Raw genomic sequence first — 15,564 nt, 5'->3', positions numbered from 1 at the left:
CTCAAAATCCTCAACAAAACATCAATGAATTACATTGTTTAAAGCTAGTATTTTATCTATAGTAACTGTATTAGCCCTTGTTGCTTACGTGGGTTTTAAAGCTAGCTTTGTAAGGAGATTAGCATGTTGCTAATAGTCTCAGGCCACAGTAATGTTAGGTAGGATGACCACCTTAAAGTCCTACAGGAGTGGGAAATGCTGTATTAATGTCAAAGAGAAGCTGGAAGTGTGGTCTTTGACCTGTTTGAGAGCTGGTGTACATCAGTAGTGCAAGCCATTAAGGTACTGTAGCTCCCTACTGTCCTTCTGATGCATTCTTTCAAGGCTCAAACTCAGTCTTTGATGCAGGGTCCAAGTTTGGGGCTTTTTTTATTATTCAAATGCTTGGACACCTCTGTTTCTGTATACACATTTATTCAGCTTCATGAAGGCAGTAGGTGCTTGCAGGGAATGTGTTCTCAGCTCTCAGAGATGAAGTGAGATCAGTTTCCAGCATAGTTGTACCAGGAATTTTTGCACTACAGTTTTTACCTATTCTGTTGCTAAAGTACTGCAGTAAAACAAACAGCTCGGGTGTCATCTCAGCCTATGCTAGATTAGGTAAACAGCACCTGACAGAAAATGCTGTCCTGAGCAGATCAGGCTCTAAGTGTCTCTTAAAAAAATCCATAGGGTGTTTTTAAGGTATTACTTGTCCTGCTACAGGTTTGTCACAGGCTTTATGTCAAAGTAAATTTTTTATTTCTTTGTCCTGATGGAGATTTTACACATGCTTATGAGTCAGGAGGAGAGCTGCTAGGATCTTTGGTATGTCATACTCTGAATTCTTAGTTGCTGGGTTCCTAGCTTCTGCTTTTGGAGCCTTCTATTCAATTGCTTTCATACCCAAAGAAGGTATGAGGATTCTCCTCTTCCTAAAAAGAATAGTTAGTTTCCACCTTTCTTGCCAGCTTCAAGAAAGCGGTATGTTAAGATACAGAGATAGACAAGTACCTTCTGTAAACTTTACCCATGTTGACAGATGCTAGTTTTGATCCTTAGCTTAACTATCCTATCAAGGAACATGGAGGCTCTAGTTAAATATATAAACAAACGTATGGTGAATATTTAAATTAACTGTACCATTATTCTTCTGTAGTACAGAGCTTCTGTACATGTCACTGTTCTGTGACCCCTGGCATGCATCCAGCTAAAAAGTTGTACTTTTATCGTCTGTCAGCAATATTCCTGTTCAAGTTTTAGACACTTACGACCTGTGTCAGCCTACTGAATGCTTTGAGAAGTCAGTTGATACCTCAAGGCGCACAGTCAAATGCAGGGAGTTTTACATATGTGACAGTTGCTGTCAGTGATCTGCAGAATCTCTGATGTGTCATTTTTCTTTCTGAGAATCCCATTTTAATGTGAAAGACTGACAGGAGAAGTAGTTTGTGTCAGACAGGAGAAGTAGTTTGTGTGAAGAGTTGGGAGCTGTCAAGAGAAAAGCACCAGGAGCTCTTCTATCACTGTTTGGATGATCTCTTTCCAAAATAGATCCTCATTTTTATTTGTAATACTGGGTGCTGGGGATTAGGACAAACGCATGAAAATCTCAATGAGCACGCAGGCTGGCTGCCTGCAATGGTGGGATGTGGATACAGAAGCATGGAGTGAGTTGCCTTGCATGTTTCATACCTTTGGGCAGTTTTGGCTGATACCCTCTCAAACTCCACCACCACCTTAAAGCCAACTGACAAATGAAAGTAATTACTTGATTACAGTGCTAAGTAATCAAAGTACTAAGATCACAGTGCTAAGCCAGAGACTTGAGTTCTTGCCTTGAGGGCTTTTATAGCAATGGTGAAAAGGAGAACTTCCTTATAGTAGAACTGATGCTTGTAAGCTATGGCATAGTAATAACTGCTCCAAAATATGAAGAGACATCTTTCGGTTTTCATTACTCTCTGGCCTCCTGATAATCCCATCCAAGAAATGATCAGTGGCATCAATTAAAAAAGAGCTGCTTTCATCACACAAAAAGCCATTTCAGTCTGTTCTAGTTCATATGTTTAAAATTTCAAATTATTTTTCAGGGAGGAAGATTTCTTTTAAAAGAAAAATCTGTAAAATTTTGGGATACTGTACTTTGTGTTGTAAACCTTGTCTCTAAGGGGGAAAATAGCAAAGTAAATAATGCCTTTATGGCCGTGAGGTTTTGCTGCACTTTATGTACTTAGGAACTTCTCTGAACAAAACACCACAAAAAGCAGCTCTAGGGAGTAATTTATCTCTTAACATGGTGTAAAGCTTTTATTCACAGTTGTGTTTCCTCCAGAAATCATTGGGCTCAAGTCATAAAGCTGTTTTCAGAGTTGCTACACCCCAGAGCACAACAGCTCACACATTAACTGGAGCGGTCAAGCTGGCTTAAGGAAATTGATTTTACTGGTTTTGAATTGTGAAGAAAAAGAATCTCAGTTTAAATTCTGACTTTTAAAGTCTACTTTATACACAGCTGAAAAAGGATAGATTTTTTTCAAGCTGTGTAGACAAACTGGTAGAAGTCAAGCTCAGACCCTCCTTGATGAAGTTAATGTGCAGAATTGCTATGAAGATCTCTCATCTTCGTTCCTGTATTGAAGAGAACATCCATAAATCTTTGAGGAGTCCTCAACACTAGTGAGTTTCTGCTGTCTGGTAGATACTTGTGGAGCACCTGCAACATGCACTGCAGTCCAAGATCTGTCAATGCTCACCACTTCTGTTAAAGAAGTTGGAAAGCATTTTTATTGCCATTTAAGTGTGCTTTCAAATGCTGAGTTATAATTACGTGCCCAGGTACAACAATTAGGCCTGTCATGCTTTTTTTTTTTTTAAGGACATTGGCATCTTTTTGGTTACTTAAGAAGAATGATCTGAAACTCCAGATTTTTTATCTATTTCAGTTGCATGTTTTCATCTGTGGTTTGGATTCTGATCAGCTGAGGTTGATCTCGGCCACGCAGAACCTTCTGGACAGTGGCTCTAATTGAGCCCATTGAAAATCTAATGTTTTTGACAATAATTTCTTCTGTGTGCCTTGATAAGTTGAATGTCAATCTTGAAATCTTGTTGCAAGCTGTTGGGGTAAACCTGAAGAACTACATTGTTGTTGGGATGTTTCAGGGATTGTCTCTTTTTGAGATGCTCTTTTTTCTTGTTCAAGATTCTGGTACTATAAAGTTGAATCTCTACTTTTGAACTGATTATTTATAATGTTTCCTTGTTGCTTCTCCAGTGGCTGTTTCGAAAAACCTGTTCTCTTCCCCTCCATGGTGCTCTATTAGTCTCCATGTACCCAATTCAAACCACAAACGTACTCCCTCCCAGTTCTTCTAGTCAGTGTGCTGCCCTCTTAACCTGAAAGTCATTAATGAAGCAGAAACATTTGTAAAGTGGGAGTAACCTTGTATATATAAGCCTCAATGCAATTATAAGTGGAATTGCTTCTAATTCCTCATGTAAGTGATTTGACTTCAGAAGAGGACATTATGTGTGGAAAACTTTGAAGGATGCTTCAGCCTAGGAAAAGTCTATTCAAACTGGCTGTTGAATACATTATATTTACTGTAAGGTTTGCTATTTTTTCACTTCCATCTCTAACTATTCAAATTCTGCCATAGGTTACTTACCAAACAGCATTCATGCAGTGGAAGCAATGCTGGCTGCTGCAAGTATCGGTGCTATCTGGAGTTCAACATCACCTGACTTTGGCATTAATGTGAGTAGCCTTATTATTGCAGGAAAGCTATCACTATTTCATACAAATAAAGGGATGAAGTGGCAGATTCTGTTCACTTTTGTCTTGCTGCCACCTCCTGGCACACCCAAGTACACCAGATTTTTATTAGCTACCGGAAGTCCGTGCTTTCAGTTGTCAGTAATGACATTCAGCATTGCAAATCGGATATCTTTAGCTAAGTCACTGTTGGGATATTTTCAGGTGGAATTCGCAGTCTTTGTGAGCTTTTATTACATTAAATGTGTGAATGAGCAGTGGTACAACAGTTATCTGGGGCTAGGCCCTACCCTCTCAAATCCTTCCCCAGGCTCTTAGCTACACTCCAGTTTCTTTGCATAAGTAGTCCCTTCCTCTGCCCCCACTGTGGGTAAACTGAGCAACACCCATTTGGTCTTTTCCATAAGGCTTTGCCAACAAGGTGAGGCATTTCAGGCTAATCTCACTAACCTATTTAACTCTCCTGTTAGTGTAGGAAGAAGTGCTGTGTGTAAAATAAGGTAAAAATTAACTTGATTCATGTGCCCTGGAAGCTTTGAGAATAAATTCTGCTTTTTTTGGAAAGCCTTTAGCACACATCTCAAGCAGCAACAGATACAAATCACTTCTAAAATGAAGTGTTGAACCTTTATCTAAAAATTTGCATGAAAGCATCTGGAGAATGTACTGTCTGTGCAGTGCTGAACACAGACAATACCAATGATTTTAGGTAATGCATACCCTCAATCTCTGTTAACCAGGAGCAGGCTAGATGCATGGAGCTGTCATCTCTAGCGCTAGAGGGCAGCAGGATTCCACTTTCTTACGCTTGAGGTTGTATCATTGGGGAAAAAAAAATGATTAAAAAAATCATTATAGCATGTAATGATCAATCTGTTCTACAAATATTTTCTGCTTGCTCAGAAAATGACAGTATGGAGTATTTTCTTTGCAATGTGATTTGATCTCTCATCTGGGAGAAGATTGTTCATTTCACTTGCATTACGGAGTACTGGTATGTTTTCTGTCCATGTTGATATGCTGTTATTTTCAGTGCCTGGCTTTATTTAGTTTTTGTGATAGTCTTTTAATGAAACTTAGCTTTGGAACAGCAGTGCCATCGATGTCATTTATTCTCTTTTGGCTTGGCAACGTATATTGGCATGAATTCAAACCCTAAAATCTTGAGGGAGATCAGCAGAGGTCCTTGGGGATATTGGCTTTCACCCTAAGGAAAAGACATTCCTCCTTCTGTGCAGTTGCATTAGTCCTGTTAACATAAACGAAGATTCTGTTTGTGTTTTGGGGAACAGTGTAGCAATTTCAACACTTCAAATCCAATTGTGTATATATGTTTTGTGAAGCTTAGAAATGTCACTTCTCAGAACTGCCTACACATTGCAGGCTCTGAATGCCATACATCCAAAGGCTTCACAAGCGTTCAGGAAGTCTGCTGTCAGAGAACCAGTGAGCTCCCTCCCACACAGAATGCAGCTCTTGGCAGCTTTCCCTTCTTTTCTCTAGTCCTTGTTATCCCTTTTGGTATATTAATAGGAAAGTGGTTCTTTGCGGCCTGTACATAAGAAGTTGTTGTATATATATGTTTAAGAAGAGCCTCTTCTCTTAGAACTATATGAGGAACCTTTGGAGCAAAACCAGAGCAGCTCCATTCATGGAGCCCTGCACAGTTTTTAGTACTGGATTTGAGGCTCAGAAAATAGAATGAGCCATATCTGGTATACCTGAATTTTTCATGAAAGCAGTTCCTTGCTGAGCCATCTGGTTGGACTAAAGTTCCAGTGTAGCAATTATGTGTTCCATCTGTTTTTATTGCCCTTGTGTCATACCAGGCTGCCCTGTGGGATTTGATTCTGCCAGTGCTAATGAATCCAACTGGGTGTATTAGCAGCATTGGTAAGACCCTGAGATTTGTAGTCATCTCTTTCTGATTCACACCTCTCTTCATATCTGATTCTTCTCTTAAAGCCCTCTCATTAGTCTTAATTCTTTTAAACATCAGGCAGCATGGATATGGGATATGTATGCTCCATGCTCAGCATGAATGTGTTTGTGCACACACATACATATACATACGCACGTGCTGTGTGTAATTTAGCTGCTTAGTCTGTTCTTTGAAAACATTACAAAGAAATATGTTTGATTACATACCTAAGAAAGCAGGAAATTGAATTTCATACTCCTTAGAGGATAACTTTGATGTATTAATCTACATTTCCAGGTTTGTTAGCTAACATGTTAGAGGCTCCTTGAAAACTTCTGCCACCAAACCAGATTCTGGTGTTTGTTTTAAGCTAATTGATAAAGCTAGGTGTCAGTGCATGCTTGTATTATGTTTATATTATTCTTATGATGTGAATAAGGAAAAGGAAATGCATCTTTGGGTGACAGAAAAGTTGTGACATACTCAGCAGAGACAGTTGCATGTTTATATTTAGCCACATCCCTGTGGTGTTCAGTGGGCTTTCCTAAAAAGACACCATGGAGAAAGACAGGACCTCTGTACTTCTGCAGGAGGCTTTCTTGCAACCCTGACCAGTCCAGATTGGAAAGGAAGAGTGTAATGGAAATGAGTTGTCTGTGATGTTTTTGCACTGGTCTTTTGGTAATAGTTTGTCTCATTTTGGCTGCAAAGTAAAGAGCAAAACAGGAGACAAGAATAAAGAATGCTGGGAAGAATAAGCTCATGACTAAAGTCTGTTTTGTTTTTTTTGCAACATGACTTATGAGATTGTTGTTGAATAGTTAGCAACAATTTTACAGTATGGAGTAATCTTGTAGTTCTTAACATTTCACATAATGCAGCTAGTGAGGGATGTGAACGTTGCTGTGTGCTGAGAGCTTTTAGCAAAAGAATTTGCTTCTTGCTGTTGAATACAGAAAGATCCATTTCTGGTAGATTGCTGCATGCTGTGTATCTGGGGGGGAAAAATGCCAGAAGGGTTTTTCTCTCAAATGTGATAATAGCTATAGTAAATTCCTGAGAACAGTGTAAGCTGGAAGAGAAAACTTAGCATCTGAATGTGTCCTGCCCCAGAGGTTCTAAGGGAGCTGGGGTAGTTTTTGTTGGCAGTATGTATGTATATGCGTTCTCAATATCTAGTAACTCTGGTAAAACCCAGTGGTACAGTTTCCTTTGTTAATCGTAGCTGAGCAAAGCTGCCGGTCCATGTGAAGTGCCACCTTGCTGTGTGATAAAGGCACTCCTCTTCCAGGAGACTGGTGTTTCTCAGGTTCTCCCTTGTGCAGACTGCCCAACTACTGGTGCATTGTCCAAGGAGCGTTAGGGGCAGTTTACAAGGGCGTGCAGATGCAGGTAGGAGTCCTGCACCTTTAGGTAAATAGTGCCTGACTCCTGCTCACATTACAGGTGCTTATCCTCTCTAGATGAGTTTAAGTGATTCTCAAGATGAATTTTTAACTGCTTAGATAGCTTTGAGCTTGTTCCTTCAGTGAATGCCATCCTGTGATTTGTGGTGATTTTGTTATTGGTTGATATATTTGGGGGTTATTAAATAGATTGTTACAAACCTTTTGTACTTGGAAAATCTGGGGTGAGTGAAAGACAAGCAGGCAGTCTTTTATCAGTTCTGCTAATTCCTGTCCTTATCTAGTATCTAGTGGGGTTTCCTACTGCAGCAATTTAACTTTAACTTCTTTTTCTCTATTTCCCTAGGGTGTACTGGACAGATTTTCCCAAATTCAGCCTAAGCTCATCTTCTCTGTTGAAGCTGTTATATACAATGGCAAAGAACATAAACACTTGGAAAAGCTGCTTAATGTGGTAAAAGGTATTTCACTGCGTACCATCTACTCTTAGTTATGCTGTAGTTTTGTGAGCTCTCGAAGCCTTCACTGCCACAAAAAGTGACACTTTTGACTGCTTCTCGCTGTCCTTCCTCCTTTAAAGTATCTCTGTGGCCACTTGGAACTTCAGAACTGATTTGAGTAAAAAGTAACAAGTCTTTCGTGTACTTCTCACAGTCTTTTGCTAGCTTAACTTAAGTATAGCATCATAAATTAGTCAGCTCTATTAGCAGGGGAACAGGGACTGGTGATGCTGGGTTTTTTAAGCCCAAGCTTTAGTGCTGCTGAAGAAAAATGAAGAGGTATTGCAGCACTAAAGCTTGCAGATTTGCACATAGGCTGGCAATATTGAGCAAATTGTATCTTAGGTAACAATTCAGTCTTTTGGAGTTTCAGTGCTTGGTGCAAGAGAATTATTCCTGTTAGTGCATTACATTGTATGATCCAATCAGACAGAAAAGACCATTGTTTTAGGTAACTGAATGTAGGAAATAATTTGTTTCCTTCATTCTTCCAGGACTTCCAGATATAAAAAAAGTGGTGGTGATTCCATATGTCTCCTCAAGAGAAAACATAGATATTTCTAGGATTCCAAACAGGTAATGGGAGCTTGTGAGCTGTGTCTGTCCTCACTATGGATGTGATGGATGGTGATAGCAATTGAAAATGAACTTGCAAAAGTTAGGGTTTAATCAGGTTTCTTATTGTGGGTCAAGCTTCATACTGAATGTAGAAATAATACGTTGCAGCCAACATTTTGCTTCTACAAAGCCACTGGTATTAATGGTTCTCAAACAAAGGCAAAATTCAATAGGATATAGCAAGGAGAAGAAAATCACTTTGAGAAATGAATAATTAATAATTTAAGTGACATTGCTAGAGATAATTTGTTTTGCTTATTTACTGCCCTGGATTACATACATTGGGTACCTTTTGGAAGTGGTCGAGTTCCAGATTTTGTGTTGAGGGTGAGATTTTTCCAGTCTGAGCCCGCTAAGAGCAGCAGCTGATCATAGGTGTAGATTTATAGGCTTGCTTTTGTTGTGTTACATCTCAATATTATACTAATGCTTTATTTTTAAAGCAGAGAAGGGAAACAAAATAATTAGCAGCTCAAAGAGTAAAAAAAAACTAGGAATAAAAATAAAGTACATAGTTTGAATATATAGCTCACTGTAAAAGACATGTTAAAGACAGAAGTAATTCTGTGTATGGGCTGGGGTAATGATGTAAATTTGTTTTAAATGTTCTTTTTCTCCCCTCTTATGCAGTGTCTTTTTAGAAGACTTCCTCGCTGCTGGGAAAGGAGACCAGGCCCCCCAGCTGGAGTTTGAACAGCTGCCTTTCAGTCATCCTCTCTTTATCATGTATTCATCAGGCACAACAGGGGCACCAAAATGCATGGTTCATTCAGCAGGGGTATGTCTGCCCTCCTGGAGCTCCACTATCTATATTTAACTACCTGGGTTATGTTTTTCCTTTGACAGTATCACGCTATAGTGCACTTTAAGGACGAACTGATTGCTGACAGTTTTTCAGTAACTTGCAATGAAACTTTCTATTTGTAAGTGACTGTTTGAAAGCAAATATGGATTAAACCCCCCAGATTATTTTATATCCTTAAAGATTCAGACTTCAGCTATTTCCAGGGAGCAAGTGTCACTCACAAAAGCACTGGTAGAACTGGCCTGACTCATACTTGCAGAAGAAAGGCCAAAGAACTTGAATTGAGTCCTTAGAACTGATTTTTGGACACAGTTGAGGCCCTTAGGGAGCTTGCAGTTTTTATTACCTAGGATTTTTTTGACCATAAACTTTAGTCCCTGTGTTTATCAGTTCAGAGCATGTCATCCTTATCAATCTCCTTTTAAGGAAGGAAGCCAAAAGGTTAGCTTATCTCTTTGGATGCAGGTTTTGCTTTGTATGGAAGCTTTGCTTTAGGCAGTGTCTTATTGTGACTAAATGTATATATGATGTTACTGCCAAAATGACCCATGTTCACATGCTTTCCATTTATTATTCAGGTTCTAGGCAACTTAAAAAGTTAAGTGATTCCAGCAGTTGGGCATACTGTTGAAAATTTAACTCTGCTGTTAGTGTGGGCCTTAATAAAAGGCAGGGTTTTGGTGTTATTTCCCTTAAGGCAGGCATAATGTGCTGCCTAGCACATTTCAACCAACTTGTATAGATTAAACTGCACAGCTATTAACCCGAGTCCACTGTTTCTGCTCTTTGCTCTGGAAGTCAGGATGAGCATCTTGCAAAACTGGCTGTAGAGTTTTTTAGGTAGCCTGAGGGCAGGGCCACTTTGTCACACCCATAGTGTGTATGTTCTTGCCTCTATGATGGCAGGGACTGGAGGATTTGCCCACAGACAAATCCCACACTGCCTGTAGACACTCTGCTTTATTATCAATAGGAGATCATACCAGGCAGCGCGTGACATACAAAATAGTCCCTTTGGGACACAAATCCTGTGTTTGTGAAGAAGAAAGAAGTAGTTATATTTTGAGGTTTGACAGTTGTTTTGAATCTGTGCTGGCTTTAAACTGGTTAAAAGTACTTGCAGAGATGGATTAGCAAAAAGAGGACAGGTATTTTGTTCAGTGATGTAGGATAAACAGAAGGGAGATGAAAAACACAGGTGTAGATCAGAAAACAGGACGTTTCTCTGCAAAGTTTTTTCTTGTCCCATGCTACCTGTGTGGCTGTTTAGTTTGCCTTTAGTCATACCTCTGCTCTCCATTTGAATCACCTATTCAGTTCAAACAGAGTTTAGGTATGGACTACTCATCCTTGCTGGGGAGGAGAGACTGTGATGGCTTCTTGAATAGGATATGTTATTTATGAGGATTCTGTGTTCCTACTGAACAGCTCTCTAGTTCCTGTACTGTAGGATAATGTTTTCTGTAAGTTCTGGTGCTAAAATCTCTTTTATTTGGCCAAAAAGCAAATTACTGCATCAGAGGTTCTGTGGTTTGCATGTTTTGTATGTGTCAGCTTGAATAGGGCCTACAAATAAAATCCATGCAAAGAGATGTGTAGATATCTTCTGCACACTTGATTGGGTTCCTCTGCTTGTTCTTGGCTTAATCTTGTTTCCCCTGGAAATAATAGGAGGATTCTCACTGATTTCAACAAAAGCAGAATTAGCCCATGGTCTTAGTCTCATTTTCCAGCCTCAGATTGACTGAAGTTTGATTTTTGATAGTTAAAAACACAAGAAAGGATGACGTTTCAGTAAAGGCACTTCAACTGTTTTTTTGCAGTGTGCTTCAAAGCTGTTTTGTTTCTGTACTGATCTTAGAGATGCCAATACACAGTTTACTTTAAACTCACAACTCTGTTTCTGTCTAATTCTGCAGTATGTTTCTGGTCTATCTTCTCTGTACACATTCTGTTTTCTTGACACACAGTGAAATAACATATGTAAATAGTGAAAATGAAGCCATGTCATGGGAGATGATTTAGAAAGTAGTGCCTCAGAGGGGACTGAGCTTTTTCCTGGCCTTGGAAGCAAAGCTGTGTTTATTGAACAACGGGGTGTGCTACAGAGAGCCATTTGGAGGGTTATTTTTAATACTTGAAAAACAGTAGTAAGTCCTAAAATCATTGCTTCTGCTTCTTACCTCATTCATACAGGCCCCTTTTCAGTTATTCCATATTCCCAATTATCTAAGAAGATAATTTTTTGGTAAAATCCTAATCAGTTAATTTCTTTGCATCTTAAGGACTTGTAAGACCTGAGCTTAAATAGCTGTACTGCTGCAGACCTCTTGTGTAACTGTAGGCAAATCACTCTGAGGATTTCTCATGCTCCGACTCTTCTGAATGCTGCATTGGGGAGGTTGCTGGTTTGAGACCAGCAGCCTTGAGCAGCTGTTCTCGCTCAGCTGTGTAACCCCTTAGCACTGGTCCCTATGTGCTGGTGGTGTGGCTCAGGAGCAGCCGTGCCAACTGATACTTTGACATTCCAGATGCTCAGCACTTTACCAGCCATATGTTAAGCCCAATGAAGACAAGCAGGCCAGTAAGTTATCAGCTCCCAGATATGAAGGGCTGAACATTTAGGGTTTATTTTGGGGGTCATACAAGTCCTATAAGTAAGCCCCATAAATAAACTTGAGATCACACACTGGGCCATAAGCTCTTTAGAACAGGTATACAATCTACCACAATACCTTTGCTTCTGGAGTGAGACTTAGCACGCTTTGCAGGGGATTAGTTCATAGCCTCTACCTAGAGTAATTGTTTAAAAATTTGCTTGTTTCCCAAACTGTGCAATAGCAATAACTAAATGAAGGAAAAGGAAAGCCAGTGTTTGTTTTAATTGAATTTGACTTTTAATTTCACTCTTACGTGGCTCTTTCAGATTCTCCTGTGGGGGCGATGTGCTTACTTTTATAAATGGAATAATTATGTTAACACCTGCAATTCTTCTGGCAACCTTAACAATGAAGTTAGTGATTTCAAATCCTGACTGCTTTTCAGTTTTCAGTGTAGGGAATGTTAGCTATAGCTAGGTGGCAGCATCGGGACAGCTTAATGTGTTCAAACAGTAGCAGGTGAATCCAGACCTGGCTCCTTCGCCAAGAGAAAATAAGATTTATTCCTTTATTTTTATTTAAAGTTTTCTGCCTTTTCTCCTGAAGCATGTGCCAGTTTTATGACTCACCTTTTTCATTTCAAATGTTCATCTGTCATATATTTTCTTTCAGTGTATATCTTGTTTCATCCTTATGAAGCTCTTAATAGTTCCACTATAACTCCTTGCATAAAAGCAAGCCCCATCTTTATTTTATGATTGACCACACCAATTTGTCACTGCAGTTTAGTGACTTGATGAAGTAGTTTATAGATTTATCTATCCTAACAAGTTATGCTTTAATAATGATTAGAAAGGTACTTGAGCAGCATCTCCAACAAAAGAGAAAATAAAGTAATATATTCAACTGCATTATCAATATTGATCCTTTGAGCTGGGAGGCTTTTCATGCTGCTAGTCACTTCCATGTTTATAAGAGATGTGTGTAGTTAAGTCTTTCCTCTCCTAGATGTTAATAAATAAGATAGTTTGGATACGTATTGTTAATGTATAGCAGCTGCTGCAGTTTGTAGCAGTTCTAGGTCCTTCATTCCTCCCAGTTGCATTGGTATACTGAAACAAAACTGTCAAAGGGCTTGTCTTGTAAAATCTGACCAGTAAAAGCATGCCATTAAGATTATGGCCTTCATGGAGCACTCTGCAACTCTGCTGGCTGAGGTGAGTTGGAAGTGGAGGAAGTTATTTACTCCATGGATTAAAAATGATGTGCAGGGGGAATTGCTGTGGTCTAATGGGAGAAGATGAGAAGTTACAAGAAAAAATGGAGAATGCAATCGCTGCAGCTGCTGTAGATAGGCCCTGGGATTTACTTTAGTTGTGGTTAAAGGAAATACTTGCTTTTAATTGTGGAGTACATCCTGCGAAGTATTGACAACATTAAGGGGTTTTTTAAGTCTTAATGTGTCATAGTTCATTTATGTGAACTTACATTTTCCTTTCTCTGTTTTTCAGGGTACCCTAATACAGCATCTGAAGGAACACATTCTTCATGGGAACATGACCAGCAATGACATTATTATGTACTATACAACGGCAAGTGTGGCTTAAGGCATTTTTAAAACTGCTTTAATATATTTTTTCTTATAGAGATGGGAGAACTTTTCATACAAATCTGCAAGTACATTTTTATGTATCTTTAATCCTTCTGCAAGGCATTGTCCTATTTAACTGTTTTGATGGGGAGGTAAGAAGCTGCTGAATAAATCTGATCTGTGTAGGAGTTCAGTTATGTGGTGGGCTATCTTCCTAATGTTGGGGTAAAGGAAATGGTTCCAAAGGCTTCTATGACTGAAACCTTTTGAGAAGGCTGATGTATTTCCTCATGAGTTCCTTTCTGAACTTCAACACCACTAATCAGTTTGGAATACCTCCATGAAGGAATTGTTATAATTACCTTTTCTCAGAGTGTCCTGTCTTTCAACTCATGCTTTAAAAGTATGTGTATAGGGATGTATGGAACCTGCATCTCATTCGGTATTTGTAAAGGTAAATTAGGTGAACATTCATCAGGAAGATGTAGCTGACCTACTCTAGGGACAGGTGAGAGGATAAGCAGTGTTCCAGCCTTATTTTCTGGTTCCTAAATAATATGATTAGATATAATCAGCAGTGATGGGCATAAACTCAGGTGCTGGTTTAACACTTTCTTAAAGCAGGAAAACTTGAGGCAAGGAGAATGGAGGGGAAGATGGCACCTCTTGCACAAGGACAAGGAGCATGCTTTGGTCCAGATGATTTTGCCAAGAGCTACACATGTCCATCATTTTCTAGTTACCTGTAGCTCCTCTACCAGCATATGATAGCAAGCAGCATTCCTGATGGCTCTGATATTGCTGCCAGAAAAGCAGACAGCTAGCTGACAAAGATGGAAATTGATGTAGGTATTTTCTGTTTTCCAGACTGGCTGGATGATGTGGAATTGGCTGGTGACTGCGCTTGCTACAGGAGCTTCAGTGGTCCTGTATGATGGATCTCCTCTAATTCCATCACCAAATGTGCTCTGGGACTTGACTGACAGACTGGGGTATGTAAACAAGATTAAATGGAGAAAAATGGTCTGCTCCTGTTATGATGACCACATACAAGCAACCTCATTACAGGTGTCATTCCCTTGATCAAAGCTAGTGTGCATCATGAGTTTATCTTTTGGCTTAGCCTTGAGTGGTACTACTTCTTAACATTTTGTACTAAACCAGTTGTTGATGGAGAGCAGGAGAGACAAAGAGCTGATTGTCTCAAATTTGAGTTAAGTATTTGGATTCCAGGCAAACAAAGAATTTTGGTTCAATAGTCAGTTTTCAAGAGCAGCCTTTTCAAAAGGCAGTAATTGGGAGCAATCTGAAGAGTAATTTCTCAGCACACACAGAACTTAGGAAATAAAAATCCTTTTTTTCAAGCAGTTCAACATAAGGCTCAATGTAACACTTTGACTTAAAGACATAAATTGACTGCAAAGGCTCAGCAGGGTTGCTTGTATTTTCATATTTTGCTTTTAAATCTACAATGCCTAATTTTCCCTGCCAAGCTGTTCGTTAATTGTTTTACACAGGTCTTTGTGCCTCCAGATGCTCACAGTGCCCTCTCTGTCAAAGCCCAGAGAAATGGCAGGTATTGGCTAAACAGCTGTAAAATACTGTGCTGGTATTTAGCTTTGTACTCTGCTTCATCTTTCTGGTAACTTTCCTATTTTGCCAGCTGGATGTAAGGAGTAGATCTGAATGTTATTGCTGATAAAAATAATGTCCTTTTCAATTGATAATTAAAATTGTGGTAGAAAGTGGATGCCAAAAGATCCACTTCCTGGCTCTTGATAATTAATAATTTAAACTTCACTGAATCTTTTGTGACATGTAATATTCAAAGGCTGACGTTTTGTCTGCAGCTATTATAATTGATGGTTAATGCCTAGTCAGAATGCTTCCAGTAAAAAAACCCAACATGAAACCAACCCACAAACTTAAGACGCCCCCCACCTCCCCCCCAGAAAAAGACCCATTAGAACAACAGGCAAAAATTTAGACTCGAGAAATAACACAGCTTATTTTTAAGCATTGTTTCTGCATGCCAGAAGTAAGTGAAGATAACTGAAATGTGTCTGCATGTCTCACTTTTGTAATCTGGCGCTAAAAGCGGTGGCCATCTGTGTGGTACTTCATAATGCAGTCTGTTCCCAGCTCAGTCATATGTTACATATTAAAAAAAAAAGGGCTTCAAACATGTGAAGACTACCTTCCTTCTCTGAAGATGTGCCACACTTTCCTTCTGAGAGCATATTCTTACAGTCTGATCAAGGTATCTCATACTGCATGACAAGATTTTAAGTGGACATCAATTAAAGATCTGTTCAAGTGAACTCTATTTTGTCATCATCCACCAGTTATGTAGCATTTGGAAGGAA

The 15,564-nt window shown here is 39.3% G+C and overlaps 1 protein-coding gene across 1 annotated transcript in view; it reads left to right on the top strand.

Moving 5' to 3' along the window:
• The window catches only part of AACS (acetoacetyl-CoA synthetase), a 41,641-nt gene that overhangs the window by 14,922 nt on the left and 11,155 nt on the right, over positions 1-15,564 (top strand). Inside the window, exons 5-10 of the mRNA XM_062631621.1 lie at positions 3,642-3,739; positions 7,431-7,545; positions 8,079-8,160; positions 8,833-8,980; positions 13,119-13,199; positions 14,066-14,190. Coding sequence (XP_062487605.1) covers positions 3,642-3,739; positions 7,431-7,545; positions 8,079-8,160; positions 8,833-8,980; positions 13,119-13,199; positions 14,066-14,190 — 649 coding nt within the window. The remainder of the gene's footprint in view (positions 1-3,641; positions 3,740-7,430; positions 7,546-8,078; positions 8,161-8,832; positions 8,981-13,118; positions 13,200-14,065; positions 14,191-15,564) is intronic.

Source organism: Pezoporus occidentalis, unplaced genomic scaffold, assembly GCF_034315485.1.
Source record: "Pezoporus occidentalis ecotype Australia unplaced genomic scaffold, CSIRO_AGI_Poc_V1 ctg37, whole genome shotgun sequence".
Classification (NCBI taxonomy): Eukaryota; Metazoa; Chordata; class Aves; order Psittaciformes; family Psittacidae; genus Pezoporus; species Pezoporus occidentalis.
Note: the sequence above shows the minus strand (reverse complement) of the source record. Positions and strands in the feature narration are given on the sequence as shown.